We start from the raw sequence: 15,423 nt of genomic DNA on the forward strand, positions 1-15,423 counted from the left end.
TAGCCTGGGAAAGCTGTCGAGGAGGGCCCAAAGGCTTGGGACCCTGCACCCGTGTGGGAGACCTGGAGGAAATTCCTGGCTCCTGGCTTCGGATCGGCAAAGCACTGGCCGTCGAGGTCACTTGGGGAGTGAATCATCAGACGGAAGATCTTCATCTCTGTCTCTCCTCCTCTCTGTGTATCTGACTTTGTAATAAAAATAAATAAATCTTTAAAAAAAAATCCAAGTTAGGATGAAGTCTGTTTGATACCAGAACCAATGTGTTGCTGCTTTTTGGCAGTGAAGTATATTTCTTTTGTTTCCATCAATTTTTCACCTGAAGGAGAAAAACAAAAGAAAAAAACAGTGTTAGTTACTTGACTTTTTACAAAGACACCAGAGACACATATTGAAGAAGGGATAATTTCTGCAATAAATAGTTTTTGCAACAGACAAATCCTGGGAAAACTGGATATTCACTTGCAAAAGAATTGAACTATTCTCCTATCTTTTACTGCATAGGGAATTCAATTGAAAAGGAATCAAAGCCTTAAATGTAAGGACAAAAACTATGACACTACTAGAAAAAAAATCCAGAAAGTGTTACAAGACATCTACTTGGGCTAAGATTTTTTGGGCTATGACTCCAAAATCATGAGTAATGAAAAAAAAAATGGGACAATATTCTGGTGTAATTGATAAGCCACCACTTGTAATGCAAAAACCAGTATTGGAGTTCACATTTGGGTCCTGACAGTTTTACTTTCCAGGAAACTGATGATGGTTCAAATTCAAAAATGGGAATACCAAGACAGGGTTCCAGGCTAGCTTCAACCTTTCCCAGCCGTGTCTGCAGGCACTTGAATCAGTGAATGGAAAGTTTTCTCTCTTGTGTGTGCTCCTTTTCAAATAGATGAAAATATATTAAAAAAAAAAGTTAACACACACACAAAACCCAAAATTGACAAGAAGCAGTTTGTTAAGCTAAACAGCAAAGGAAATAATCCTTAGAGTGAAGACATAATCTGAAGATTGGAGAGAAATGTTTGCAAACTATTAATCTGACACTGGGTTAATAGCCAGAATATGTGAGTATAAGGATCAAAAAAACCCAACAGCAAAGTATAATTAATATTTACTTTGAGAACAGGCAACAGAAAATGTTTTTCACAAGAACACAACTGACCAAAATAAGTGAAAAAAAGATCAACATCACTGGTTGCCAGAACCATAAAAATTAAACCCATGGTAAAATGTTATCCCAATTAGAATGACTATAATTAAAAAAATTAGCAAATCCTGGCAAGGCACAAAATGAGAAATTCTTATACGGTTGTTAATGCAAGGTAATATCACCATTAAGGAAAAAGTGTGAAGATTCCTAAAAACTGTAGAAATGCAGTGTCATTCAGCAATGCTACTAGTGGGGATATATTCAAAGAAAATGAAATCTGTCAAAGACACATTTGCACTCACATGATATTTTAACCTTATTCAAAAAGCCAAGATCAACCCAGTCATTCATACATAAATGCATGTATGAAGACAATATGGTATATGTATGCAAATCGATTATTAAAAAAGAATGAAATGCTTTCATTTGAAGAAACTTGGAATTAGAGGAGTTTTTTTAGTGAAATAAGTCAAGCTCATGTTCGTATAGATGTAAAAACTAAAAAAAACGTGGCTCTAAAAATCGAGAGTAGGATCATGGTCCCTGGATCTGGGAAGATTTGCAAGGAAGCTCCGTATGCAGAGAAGATCAGTGAGCACTAGGAAGAATAAGTTCAAATGTTCCCTGGAGCACGGTAAGGTAACTAGGATGAGTAACAACTCATTATATATTTCAGAATCATAGAGAAGATTTTGAATGTTCCCAACACAATGTTTCAGCTGGTGTTTCAGTGTCTGGTCATTATATGTTATGTGCATACATTAGAGTATCATGATGTGCCCCTTAAATCTGTACAATTACTATGTGTCAAAATTTTAAAAACTTACAATGAAAAATGGTATTGTTCAGATAACATTTGGAAAATATTGATTCTGTCATCTCTTCATAAGAATATGAAGGCTAGACTCACAGAAACCATAAGAATTAGATAGTAATTTTAGGAATCATTGATAACAATAATGGAAAAAAATCAACAGAAATATGTATGTGGGTTATTTAGTTAATAACAAGATGTCATTCCGGGAGTAAGAATTTCACAATTAGGCAAAACGAACAAATGCTGTGAAAAGTCAACAGAGTGGTTACGTTGAGTTTAGTGAATAGGATGTGGCATGCGTGAACCAACACGTATTCTGAGAAAAACATTTTTCTTCCTTTGAGATCTCCTTAGGCACTCCTTCTTCCTGGAAGTTCATGTGAAAATTCATCATGTCCCTGATTACTTGTGTCATTTTCTGTGCTTTTGTTATATTGCAATTAAGATATTGCTTAGACATTATGTATATTTCATTTTATAAATTTATTTAAATGTGGGGCCTCAAAAACTCTAGTTTTATGCCACAGTGGGCTATGTAATGCTCATACTCAATTCTTGTGAAAAATGATTGGGGTATGAATACCTTTCCAAACTGATTTCTTCGTAGAGAAAATGATTTCTGGAGCACTTTTTTTTAAATTTAATTTTATTGTATTGTTGTTGACAATCTTTACATAATTAATTTGCTGTTAAAAAAAAGGTTCGGGGGTATAGGGAAGTGGGTAATACTATTATGTCCATATTGTTTCCATCATGTATCTGAGGTAAAGGGGGATATTGAGGGAGAAGCCCCATCCGGTTTCTCGCCCACCCCAAGTCCCGGATGTGGGGCATGCTCTGAGATATTTGCTCGAGTGGTTTTAATAGTTCTCTAGCTATGAATCGCTGCCATTTTCGTTCGACGAGGTCGTCCACTGATTGATATGGTCCATCATAAAGTCTCCGTTCGCCCCATATTTCACTGCCAACAATATACAGCTGAGATGAATGATTGACCTGTTCTGTCTTCTGTCTTTTCTTGGTTAGAGTTCTGAGTCCAGCAGTTCGATTGGGGAGATCTCCAAAGAAACCTTGAGGTATTACCAGACTAGATTCTTGTATGTTCTAGCAAGCACAGGGCCCAGCACAATCCATCACCCCGATCAGCTGGTGGTTGCAATTGCTGGGTTGGTTCTGTTTTCGGTCCCGAGTTGCACTGGAACCAATGGGTGTTGCAGTCCAGTCTGGTTCTGCCCAGCACATACTCAGCCCTTACATCAACCAGTGGGAGCTGCAGCCTAGTCGGGGCGACCTACAATAACCACCATCAGGCCCACCCCTTACCCTGGTTTGCCAGTATGTGTAGCAGTAGACCAGTCTGTCCCCCATCCCATTTGGCTCTTGTACTTGTCAATGGGTATTAAAACTTAGTGTTACATCTAACCAACTCAACCATCCAGACCTCCCGATGTTGAGTGCCACTCTGTCTAGCCACCTCAGCCCCGTCCTAGTTTTCATGCCCTCCCGCGGGACTAGTGACCCGGGAAGGGTCTGGAGCATTTTATCTAGTCACTTTTTTGGTTCACCTCCTGTTGTATTCTTTAATGCATAATTCCTACATATGACAAAGCTTTGCACATACTATTTCAAAACGCATTCCATTAGTTTCAATTGACATAAACTAATCATATGCAAAAGATCATTTGACATTATTTTGGCTAAACAATGACATACCATATATTCCATTTCCTTATTCTTAGACACGGATTTTATTTTACAGAAAACCAGTATATGAGTAGAGATGAATTTTATTGTTTTTTTTCATATTTCTAAATTGAGATAAAAGTTGTTTCTAGAAGTTAGTCATTGAAATAATTCTAAAATGTACAGCTGTGTGACTTTCAATATATACACTGAGCTGTGTAATTATCACTATGTGATTGCAGAATATTTCCCTGACTTTAAACTGAAACTCCATGTCATATTAATTGCTTACATTCCTTGGCAAGAAATAATTTGCTTTCTGTTTATGTGGACTTACCTTTTCTAGAGAGTCAAATAGAGTACTGAAGAAATAGTCCCTTGTGTCTATCATCAGTACTACATTTCTTTCTTTTCAAAATTATTTTCATTTTTGATGATAGTTGACCAGGATGATAAGGGTCAAGGGCTACAGGAAGGTGGGTTATTTCCTTCTTGTATCTGGGTAAATGGGAGACAAGTAGAGAAACCACACCCAGCCTCCCAGATGCCTCTGCACCCTAGGATGGAGAACAACCACCCGACACCACCCCAGGGTCCCCGACGTGGGGCATACTCTGAGAGTCTGCTCAAGAGGTTTAAATAGCTCAACAGTTCTGAATTACTGCCAATCTCACCACTCTAAACACAACAAAATCCCTCCAAAATCCACTGGTTGATATAATCCACCCCGGAGTCTCTGTTTTCCCAGATATTTACTGCCAACACTTTGCTGGGGTAGTTGACCAATTTGTTCAGTACTCTGTCATGGTACCAAGTGTTCTTTGCAGGCTCCAATGGATTGCAGTGCACCTGGATATGCTGTCCACTGCTCTGTCAGGGCCACTGAGGGAATCCAGCTCTGACTCATGAAATCTACCTTCAGACCATGGAACCTGCAATTTTTTTTTTCATGGATGGGGTTCTGAATCCAGCTTTCAAAGTTCATGTATATTACAGCACTATCGACTTTATTTCATTCACTACAATTTGGTCTCTTATTTTCTATTACTCATATTACAAAATTTTAACCTGTTAAATTTAGTATATAACAAAGTTTAACCTTTTAAAAATGGTTTACACATTAGATTTACAACATGATGTTGCATGATACATTAAATAGCAAAATAATTACCATGATGTGGCTTATTAACGAATCTGTGATCATTTAATTACTATTTTGGGTGAAAAATAAACCCTCTTACCCATATGCATCATTTTGATGTTAAGTTTTTTGCTGTATGGAGATACATATAGTTCCTTCTTCTACTTTTAGACTAACAAGATGACTTAGAATATCAGTGTTCAACCTCTTCCTTGAAGAGTTATTTTGAACATCAACTTCAGAGTTGAACGCTATATTGCTGGAAATTTGTCTGCCTTTCTGTGTTGTTGCTTAACTGCTTTCCCACAGCCATCGTATCAATAGTACCAAGATATTTTCCATTGTGTCTGTATTCTTGTAAATATTTGCATTTTTATTCAAGTTAAGACTGTTCTCCATCAGTGTCATTCTCTTAAGGTATTCCTATTACACTTATGGATTCCATGAAGAAATGCCATATCCACATATGAAAAAGTACGGTCATTTTAGGAGGCATGGTGGTATAGTGTTGTGGTCATGATGGGATTAGCCAAGTGGATAATGGATAATAATGCTATTGAGCATTGGTATGTATTTGTTTCATTGGAATATTTTCTTAGAAAAATACCTATTTGTATCAATTGGTCAACTCCTACTTTCTCAGCAATTACATCAAATGTCAGAAGGCTAAATTGTCCAGCTGAAAGGAACAGACTGGCAAAATGCTGGCTGTAGTCACTAAATTTCACATTTTTATGGAGGTTCTATATAAAGCAAGTAGTGAAGAAAATGAAACATATGTCCACTTGCATTGATCATGGATTCTCTGAGAAAAAATGAGCATCATCATGCTACTCTTGGTTATGAAAAAATTTGCTTGCAATCCAGGAAGTCCAAATATTAGTTGCCCTCCTTTTGTTAAGCATCTGTTGATGCTACTGAAAAGTTGATATGGGCTCTCTGTTTCTAAATTTTTCACCATCTGCCAAAGTTGGAGAATTTAAGCATAGATATGAAGAAAAAAAATACCAGAGGTGTGTGGGTGCTGCATGTTAGTTCTTTTTAGCGGCCTTACCTAAACATTTTATAATGCCCTGCTTGAGCTCTTTATTCTTGAGTGCATAAACCATTGGATTGAGGGCAGGAGGAATGACATTATGCAGAACATTAAGTAGAACTGGGACTAGGGGAAATTTCATTCCTCCAGCATGAGTAATAGAAATCACAATAATGACAGTGTAAAAGAAAAAGATCAAGATGAGATGGGATGTGCAGGTACTCATGGCCTTAGATGCAGCTTCTACTGACTTCAGCTTCAGCACAGAGTGAAGAATCAAGGCATATGATAAAATAATCAAGCCCAGGTCACTTCCCATAAGTGTCCATGCCAGAAATATCTGGTTGATACTGTTGATTTTCGTGTCATCACAGGCTAGGCTAGTAACACCAAGGTTAGAACACAGACAGTGATCAATGTGGTCCTGAGAGCAGTAGTGTCTCTGAGCAGCAAGTACAGGCACTGAGATGGGTGAAAGAAAGTTTCTGAGAGCCATGAGCAAGTTGACTTTGATGACAAAAGAATCAGTAATTATTGATGAGTACCGTAGAGGTTGGCAAACAGCTACGTATCTGTCTATAGCCATGCATACAAAAATGCCTGACTCCATAGCCACAAAACAGTGGATGGCATACATCTGAGCAAAGCACTCAGGGAGACTGATGGCCTTGGCATCAAACCAGAGGATGGCCAAAATCTTAGGCATGATGGTGGTAGCCAGGCCCATGTCCACCACTGCTAGGATGCCCAGGAAATGGTACATGGGCTGGCGCAGTGCTGCCTCCTTGTTGATGACGATCAGGATGACAGTGTTGGCACTGAGAGCTAGGAGGTAGAGCAGGGTCAGGGGCAGGGAGAGCCAGTGCTGCCAGCTGTGAATGCCTGGGAAGCCCATCAGGATGAACTCTGAGACCTGGAATGTAGAGCTGTTGGAAACTCTAAGATCCTGGACCATTCTTTTCTAGGAGAATAATATTCAGTTACTAGTATCTCTTGTGCTTTAAATAATTTTATTTATGGGATTGATAAAGGGAATTTCTACACTCTTTTATTTGTAAAAAACAAACAAACAAATGAGAAGCTTTGTTGGTTAATTTACTGTGACAAATACACCAATCTGAGATATCAGAAATAAGGGAAGCTGAATGTGCTTTGTAGGTTGTGACATAGATATCAGACATACTAAGAAGCAAGACAAGGATAAGCTCAGTGTAGATCATACAGGAACTCTTTGAACTATCATAATTTTTTGTTTTATAAATCTAAAAACATTCTGAAATGAAAAGTTTTTAAAAATACACAAGCCTAAAAATAAAATATGGCTATCTTCTTAGAACTATATCTATGGAATAAATGGAATCCATTCTATTTGCATTAGTAAAAATGAAAAATAAACAAAAATTTTAACAGATTACTAAGTTATTTATTTTTTTCAAGTTATAGACACTTCGAGTTGTTATATATAATGTTTTATATATGCATACATTTTGTAATACCAATCATGACAAATACATGTATCTCTTCAAATGTTAAATATTCCTATGTGATGAAAACATTCAAAATTCTTCTAGTTTATTCTTTTAAGATATAAAGTATATTATTATCTATATGTAACCTTACTTGTATCTAGTGATACTTTGGAACCCAGTGATCGATATTTTCATTCCTCTCCCTTTCTTCTCCCTATTCTTTGGCAACCACTAGTATACTCATCTTCTACAAGCCCAGCTTTTTCAGACTCCACATACTGCTGGTAGCTTTGACAGCCACTATGGGAATGCTGCAGCAAGAATCACCCAGGATCCTAAGACTGTTGGGAGGCTCAATATCTTCATTTTCTCATCATATCATTTACATTTTAATAAATATCTTTAATAGATATCTTTAATAAATTTCTTAAATGTAAAATAAAGAGGTTAGAGATAAGAAAGACAATCCTGTCCAAAGAGCAAAGAGGTGAAAAAGAACAACTGATGTCTTATCAAGGTAAGAAAAGTTATAAAATTGTTGGTTAATCATAATAAAAAATGTCAGAAAGAGAAGTTATATACATTTGTAAACATAATACTTAGAGATTACAATTGCTGATTGAACGAGCATCTTTTTAAATTGAAAGAGTAGCTGATTAAAAGAGCATCAGATTAAATTTAAAGAAGACTGAGAGAGATGGTCTACATACAAAGTTCGAAAACATAGAATGTGTCATGTATTCTTACAAAAGCAAAACAGTTTAAAGATGTCAGCTGCTGATAGGAAAGTCATACCTCAGCTTAAGTAGTAATTATAACATGACACAAAAAACTACTGGCAGGATAATGCAGTGTTTGTGAACAGCCCAAACTTAAACACACCCTTCAGAAGGAAAGGACATTCAAGTGGAAAGTGACAAATTCACAGATGGGATACTTTTCAAATGTGTTTCTTGAAATGAATTAACAAATGTTGGTAATAAGACAGATCTGATAGTACCATTGGCAATTTTGTAACAAAGTATCTAAATATAAATCTTCATGCAAAAAATAAGAAACTATGGATATGTAAGTATGTAAAAAGTATGGTTACTAGTGATGGTCTAATACAATAAATGAGAAATAACAAAGAAACATACCATAAAGAATTAATATCATAAAGCAAAACACAAAAATCCACAATGACAAAAGAAATATAACTTTTTTGAGTAATTTAGCAAAAGTTTGAAATTATAGATGAACCAAATATAAAATAAAACAGTTTTTGCAGAAACCACAAAAATAGTGGAAAAGGACTCTTAAAATCATAAAATAAGGTTAAGAAGTTATTAAATAAATGTATAACTTTAAGTACTTAATTACAAATAAAAAGTACTTATTAAATAGTGAATGGATCACTTAATATGAAGAATTGTAGTAGATCATTCCAGATAAAAAGAATAAAATTGAGGTACTAAGTTATTAGAATTAGTAAAGCATAATAGCTCTCTAAAATGAAAAATTCATAATTTAGAATCATATAATGTTGGGAGCATTGCACGAGTGCCCTGCCCTAAAATAATGACTGGTTCAAGGCCAGAAGGCAGCAGGAAGACAGAAGGTCACAGGTGAGGCGGATCTGCCTCCTTTCCAGGGCCTGGCCAGTCAGGTAGCACCCAGTGGACCCACGGGAATGCAAGTGATGGGAGTGAGAGCTGAAATTGCTATGGCAATAAGTATAGTTATTGTTATTTTATAGGCTAGCCTGTTTTTGCAATTTTTTGGAGCACAGAAAATGTAGCTGTTTTAGCCGCTTTTATCATTTTTAGCTAGAGGAATTAAGGATGCTTTTATTAAAGAAAAGGGCTTTTGATTATTGTTTTATTGTTTATGGGGTTATAGGGTCTATAGTTGTAGAGGGATTTAATATTGGTAATTTTTGTTTTTAGATTTATATTTTTTCCCTTGTAAACTATTTTCCCATTGAATAATGGGCAAGTTGTAGAAATAGAAATGTGGTAGGAATGTACTACTGATTAGCAGGTAATCGCATGTGCCTTGGCCTTGGAGTCCTGGCTGCCGCTCCATGGCTACTGTTGAAGAGTGAATAATGGCTTGCTTTGAAGAATATGAATACAGTGTTTTAAAGAATTATCTCTAGGGGCACCTGCTTAGCCCTGAAGTGCAGACGGAATGACCGAATGTCTGTACATGCCCCCTTAGTCTTGAAGTAAAAAAATAGAACAATTAGTTGCTTGTGCAGAAGCTTGTGAGGTTTTGAGTAAATAAAAAGGACAGCTTTTTCTTGGATGGTTGTGAGAACGCATCAAGTGTCAGTGCCTGTGTCTTTCTTTATCGCAGACTCCACGCACCCTTCCCGAGCTCCGAACTCTCGGCTGGAGCTGGACTCCGGCAATATAATACACAAAATTTAAGAAATTTTTGAAAGCAAACAAAAATAATAATTTGAGATGACATTTATAGAAAAAGTTAAGACAATAAAGAAGATAATGAAAACTTCTGATACAATATTGAACATTTAGAAACTATGTACAATTTTAGAAAGTGTAAAATGTATTTTAGCTGATTGAAAAGAGATAAATTGAAGTTGGAAATATATAGAAAATATTCAATGACTTGATCAGACCAAAGCCAGGAGCCAGGATTTTCATGCAAGTCGGCCACAAGGGTAGTGGGAGCCCAGGAACTTATGCTATCTTCCACTGCTTCCCAGGCTAGGAGCTGGATCAGAAGTGAAGCAGCCAGGACTTGCACTTTCAGCTCTGTCTTGCTGGTGTTGTAGACAGCAGCTTAACCTGTTGTACCAGAGCCTCCGCTTTGCAAGTATGATTTAATCACAATTAGTTGAAATTCGCTTCATTAAAAATTAAACGAAATAAACACATTGTGCAGCCAGGAAATAAATGAAAAATCTCTGCATATTTTGGCTCAGTTTTGCAATAAAAAATAATTATCCCAGATAAAAGCTTTAAAATATTTTTAACATAAATGAAAATACAGTAAGGACTAACATATCAGAGGAGCATTTGATTCCATTTATATTTTTAAAAAAATCAATATAGTTGGGTCTGGCATGATGGCCTAGTGGCTCAATCCTCACTTTACATGTGCTGGGATTCTGTATGGGCACAGACTCCTGTCCTGGCTGCTCCACTTCCTTTCCCGCTCCCTGCTTGTGACCTGGGAAAGCAGTCCAGGACAGCCCAAGGCCTTCGGACCCTACTTACATCCTCATGGAAGACCTGGAAGAAGCTCCTGGACCCTGACTTCATATCAGTTCAACGCAGGTCATTGTGGTCACTTGGGGAATGGACCAGCAGACAGATGATCTCTGTATCTCCTTCTCTCTGTATATCTGCCTTTCCAATTAAAAAAAAAAAAGAAACAAATCTTTAAAAATATGTATATAGTGGCCATAAGTATGGCATAATAGGTTAAGCCAGGACTTGCAGCATAGGCATCTTTTATGGTCTTCAGTTCCAGTCCTGGCTGCTCCGTTTCCATTGCAGCTTGAGCTAATGTGCCTGGGAAAGCAATGGAAGATGGGAGAAGTGCTTGGCGTTACACCCACGTGAGAGACCCAAGTGAAACTCCTGGCTCCTGGCTTTAGCCTGCCCCCAAACTGGCCACTGCACCCATTTGGGGAGTGAGCCAGCAGGTGGAAGACTACTCTCTCTGCTTCTGCTTCTCCTTCTCTGTAATTCTACATTCCAAATAAACAAAAGCTTAAAATTATCAATAGAAACCTGTTGGAAAAAAAGCTTCTTAAAGAATGTTATGTATGAAAATATTATCTGCTGAAAAGGGGGAAGTATTTATTATCTCAATTACTATTTATTATGGTGACTATGCTCCAAATGCTAACAAATAAAATAAAAACTGGTAGCTAGTCTAGTCTTAAAAACATTGTGATCCCAGAGCCTATGAAACTGTCACATAATGCATAATAATTAATAAAAAAAAGTAAAAAAAAACTGTGTGACATAATACAATGTAATTAATGAATTAAAAGTAATAAATAAATTAAAAAAAGTAAAAAAAAATTGTGATCTGGATTGAAATAACAGAAAACTTTAAAATATACCTTTTAACACATGAAAAACTAAGCAAGAACCATATAGTGCTTTTTTTCTCGTAGAGAATTGTGTTAATTTATTCATTGCTATGTGTTAAACATGCAGATTTCTTGACAGTTAGACCAAGGAATATTAGTGTTCTTTCACTTCCACAGTTTCCCTTTGAATATCAGAGATACAATTCAGCAAAAATTCACTTTGGATGAAAACGCAGCATTATGCGGCCCTATCAGCTTGGGCACTTGGCTTAATCTCTATAATAATTGGTTCTATGCTATAAAGTAAGATGCTTGATTTTCGGTTCCTAGTGTTGTGTTAAGGTTACATTTTATTAAAGTGCCTAAAATCTTTGCCAAATGACAAGAGTAATGTTTCAGCCTGGTCCTATGTGGCTGCTGCCTTAGGATGGTAGCTGTCAAGGCCTGATTAAGGAAAGTGCTCATTAGAAGTCAAAATGTTAATGGGTATGCGTAGAAGTTTAGTAGAGCTGGAGAGCTAGGTTTATAGCAGAGCCACCAAAATAGGATGTTTGGAGAATCATCTGAAGCATCTTTAGGACCCAAAACATACAACAAGACATAATATGAAAAAATGATGAATGTGATTCTAAAGAAAATTGGCTGTTAAAATACTTTAACCTAATTTCATGTGTTTGAGCATAATGATTATAGAATACTGACCACTTTTCCTTAACAAATTCGGTAACACGTTCAATATTCAGGTTAATTTGTTTGGAGTGCAAGGTCACTGAGAATTATGATGCAAATGCTTCTAACATAACTTTTATGAGACATCCCCAGAATTTTACAAATGATAAGTAGGACTGGCTCTGGCCACTACCAGGTACTTACTGTGGGGATTTTTCTTAAGTAAATTGACCTTCAGTGTGAGTTGGTTGACAGCTGTTGAAGATGGGCTCTAGGATTTTATGACTAGTGTAGAGAATCTTGGGGCCTGCTGAAGTGGAAAGACAGCCAGTTCACTAGTTATAAATTCCAGGTCAGTCCCAAAGCAGAAAAACCCAGAGGAGAAGGCAGGGGCGGGAGGATGTAATTAGGGGAAAGTACTGAAATCACATCAGATAGTCAAGATCTTAATTTGGGTTTGGTGGATCTAGATTTATTAAACATAGGCATAAAAAAGAGATTTAAATAAAGTTTTGGAGACAAACTTTCTCTTTGAAGAAACCTTGGGAAAGTCTTTTTAGGGGAAAAATAAGATGTGAAGCCATTTTGAGTATTAAGTTTTCTCAATATGAAATTACACAGGGATTTTTTTTGCTTGTATTTTGGGATTTGTCCAATTCTCTCTTTTTAAAAAATTACTTAAATAAACATATAAATGCTTTAAAATTTTTTGTTTTTGTTGTTGTTGTTGAAAAGGCAGATACACAGAGAGGAGAGACAGAGAAAGAGCTTCTGTCCACTGGTTCACTCCACAAGTGACCACAATGGCCAAAGCTGAGCCATTCCGAAGCCAGGAGGTTCCACCAGGTCTCCCACAGGGGTGCAGGGTCCCAAGGCTTTGACCCACCCTCTGCTTTCCCAGGCCACAGAGGGAGCTAGATAGGATGTGGAGCAGCCAGGATGTGAACTGGCACCCACATGGAACCCCAGCAGATGCAAGGTGAAAATTTAGTCACTAGGCTATCATGCTGGGTCCTGTCTAGTTTTTAGTAAGGAAAAACACTAAAAATATTTGGGTTGATAAATTCTAAAGCAAAAACTGTAATGAGAGGAAAATTGAGAAGCCACCAAGGGGCTAGAGTCTTGGAGTTCTTGACTAAGATAGTCTGTGCTCCATTCCATGAAGAAAAAGGGGAGACAAGATTCTGAACTCTGACAGGCTGTGGTGTACCCTGATTCTCCATAGATAACTTGAGGAATCCCCTTCAGAATTTAATCAAGTCCTTCATCCCCTGGCCTAGCCTCACACAAATATTCACAACTCAAAACTCCATGGTATTTTGTAAATTTTCATGACTTAAGTTTATCAATAAAGATGCGTATTCATGGAGTGTTTATGATGTACCTTCCTACTATTACTAGACAACATCAATTCTTGGGGCTGTCATTGTGGTATAGCGCCAGCATCCCATATTAGTGCTGGTTCATCTCCCAGCTGCTTCATTTCCAACTCAGTTTCTTACCTACCATCTGTGAAAAGGAATAGAAGGATGCTCAAGTGTTTGGGCCCTGGTCACTCACAGGGGAGACCCAATGGAAGTTCCTGGATTCTATTTGATTCATGGCTGGGCATTGTAGCCATCTGACGAGTGTCCTGTGTGTGGAAGATGTCTCTCTGCATCTCTTCTCTCTTTGTAACTCTGGCTTTCAAAGCAAATAAAATATTTTTTTTAACAAAACACTTACTCTTGAAGGGCTGGCAGAGTGGCTCACTCGAAAATCCTCCACTTTGCAATGTTGGCATCCCATGTGGATGCCAGTTCTGGATTTGTCTACTCCACTTCCTGTCCATCTCCCTGCTTATGCTCTGGGAAAGCAGCGGAGGATGGCTCAAATCTCTGGGCTCCTTTATCCACATGGGAGACCCGGAAGAAGCTCCTGGCACCTAGCTTAACATTGGCATGGCTGTGGGCCCGGCGGCTTGGCCTAGTGGCTAAAGTCCTCGCCTTGAACGCGCCGGGATCCCATATGGGCGCTGGTTCTAATCCCGGCAGCTCCACTTCCCATCCAGCTCCCTGCTTGTGGCCTGGGAAAGCAGTTGAGGACGGCCCAATGCGTTGGGACCCTGCACCCGTGTGGGAGACCATGAAGAGGTTCCTGGTTCCCGGCTTCGGATTGGCGCGCACCGGCCCTTTGCGGCTCACTTGGGGAGTGAAACATCTGATGGAAGATCTTCCTCTCTGTCTCTCCTCCTCTGTATATATCTGACTGTAATAAAATGAATAAATCTTCAAAAAAAAAAAAAACATTGGCATGGCTGTGATCATTGTGGTGATTTGGGAATGAACCAATGGATGGAAGACTTCTATCTGCATCTCCTTCTCTCTGTAAATCTTCCTTTAAAATAAAAATAAAATAAAAATTAAAAATTAATTCTTGGAACTGATGCTGTGCCTTATCATATTAAGACTCCACCTTCACTGTTGGCATTCCATGAGTAACAGGTTTGAGTGCCAGCTTCTTCAGTTTCCTGCTAATATACCTGGTAAACCAGCAGAAACTGGTGCTTGGGCTCCTGTACCCTTGTGTGAAGACTTGGAATAAGCTCCTGGAAGACCAATCTCTACCTACCCTCTACACCCAGAACTCAATCTTTCAAATAAACACAATTGACTTAAAAAAATGTCTCAATCCCCCAAAATTAGTATTAATAAAACATTTTATTTTACTATGTAATAGAATAAAATTAGGATTTAATAGCGTATGTGCAGTTAGCTCAGAATTTAATATACATGCTACCAAAATAATTTGTGAGGGAAGAAAGGAGAATCCAGAAAAAATATACTGTAATTAAAGAATTAACTAATTAAATCTGGATAACACATTGAAAGAATTTCAAAATACTTTGCCTGGATCCATCAAGGCAGAGCAAAAGTCTGGCCCTCTGAAGGCCCACAGACCCACCTCCACAGACAAGCTTGGGTCTAACACCAACTGGGACAACGACTACTATGTGAAACCATCCAGGGATTCAAGCCGCTGATTAGGAGGACTCCTACCTTCAGACCCGCAGCTTTTCATTGCTACAATAAACTCAGCTGCAGGCCACTGCAATTCTGAGTCTTCTTTTATGCTATTGGTCTTCCAGTCATCACTGTCTGAATGTTCAGTTGTCTTCCTTTCCTTGAACCACCTCTGATCCATCTCCAATTACTCTGCTTTTTCTGTCCCATTTTTCTTACTGGCTCTAAAACAATGTCTGAGCATGCCATGGTAAGGACCCCATGCTCAGCCCTAACTGATGTCAATCTTAAATGGAATGTTCCTACTAGAACTCTCACCTGGTACCTCCCAAGATGTATCAGGAGGTTGGAATTGTAGCAGAGCAGAGACTCACATGTAGACTCTAGTGTGGGATATGG

General features: G+C 37.9%; 1 protein-coding gene across 1 annotated transcript; it reads right to left on the bottom strand.

Annotated features, from left to right (window-relative positions):
- Positions 1-227: 227 nt before the first annotated feature.
- Positions 228-6,785, bottom strand: LOC101526171 (putative olfactory receptor 56B2). Its single transcript, XM_004590099.2, has 2 exons — positions 5,849-6,785; positions 228-316 (listed from the first exon to the last, which is right to left on the bottom strand). Exons 1-2 carry the CDS (start codon positions 6,783-6,785, stop codon positions 228-230), a joined length of 1,026 nt encoding a protein of 341 aa, XP_004590156.2.
- Between the last annotated feature and the right edge of the window lie 8,638 nt (positions 6,786-15,423).

This window comes from Ochotona princeps, chromosome 4 (genome assembly GCF_030435755.1).
Source record: "Ochotona princeps isolate mOchPri1 chromosome 4, mOchPri1.hap1, whole genome shotgun sequence".
In the NCBI taxonomy this organism is placed as follows: Eukaryota; Metazoa; Chordata; class Mammalia; order Lagomorpha; family Ochotonidae; genus Ochotona; species Ochotona princeps.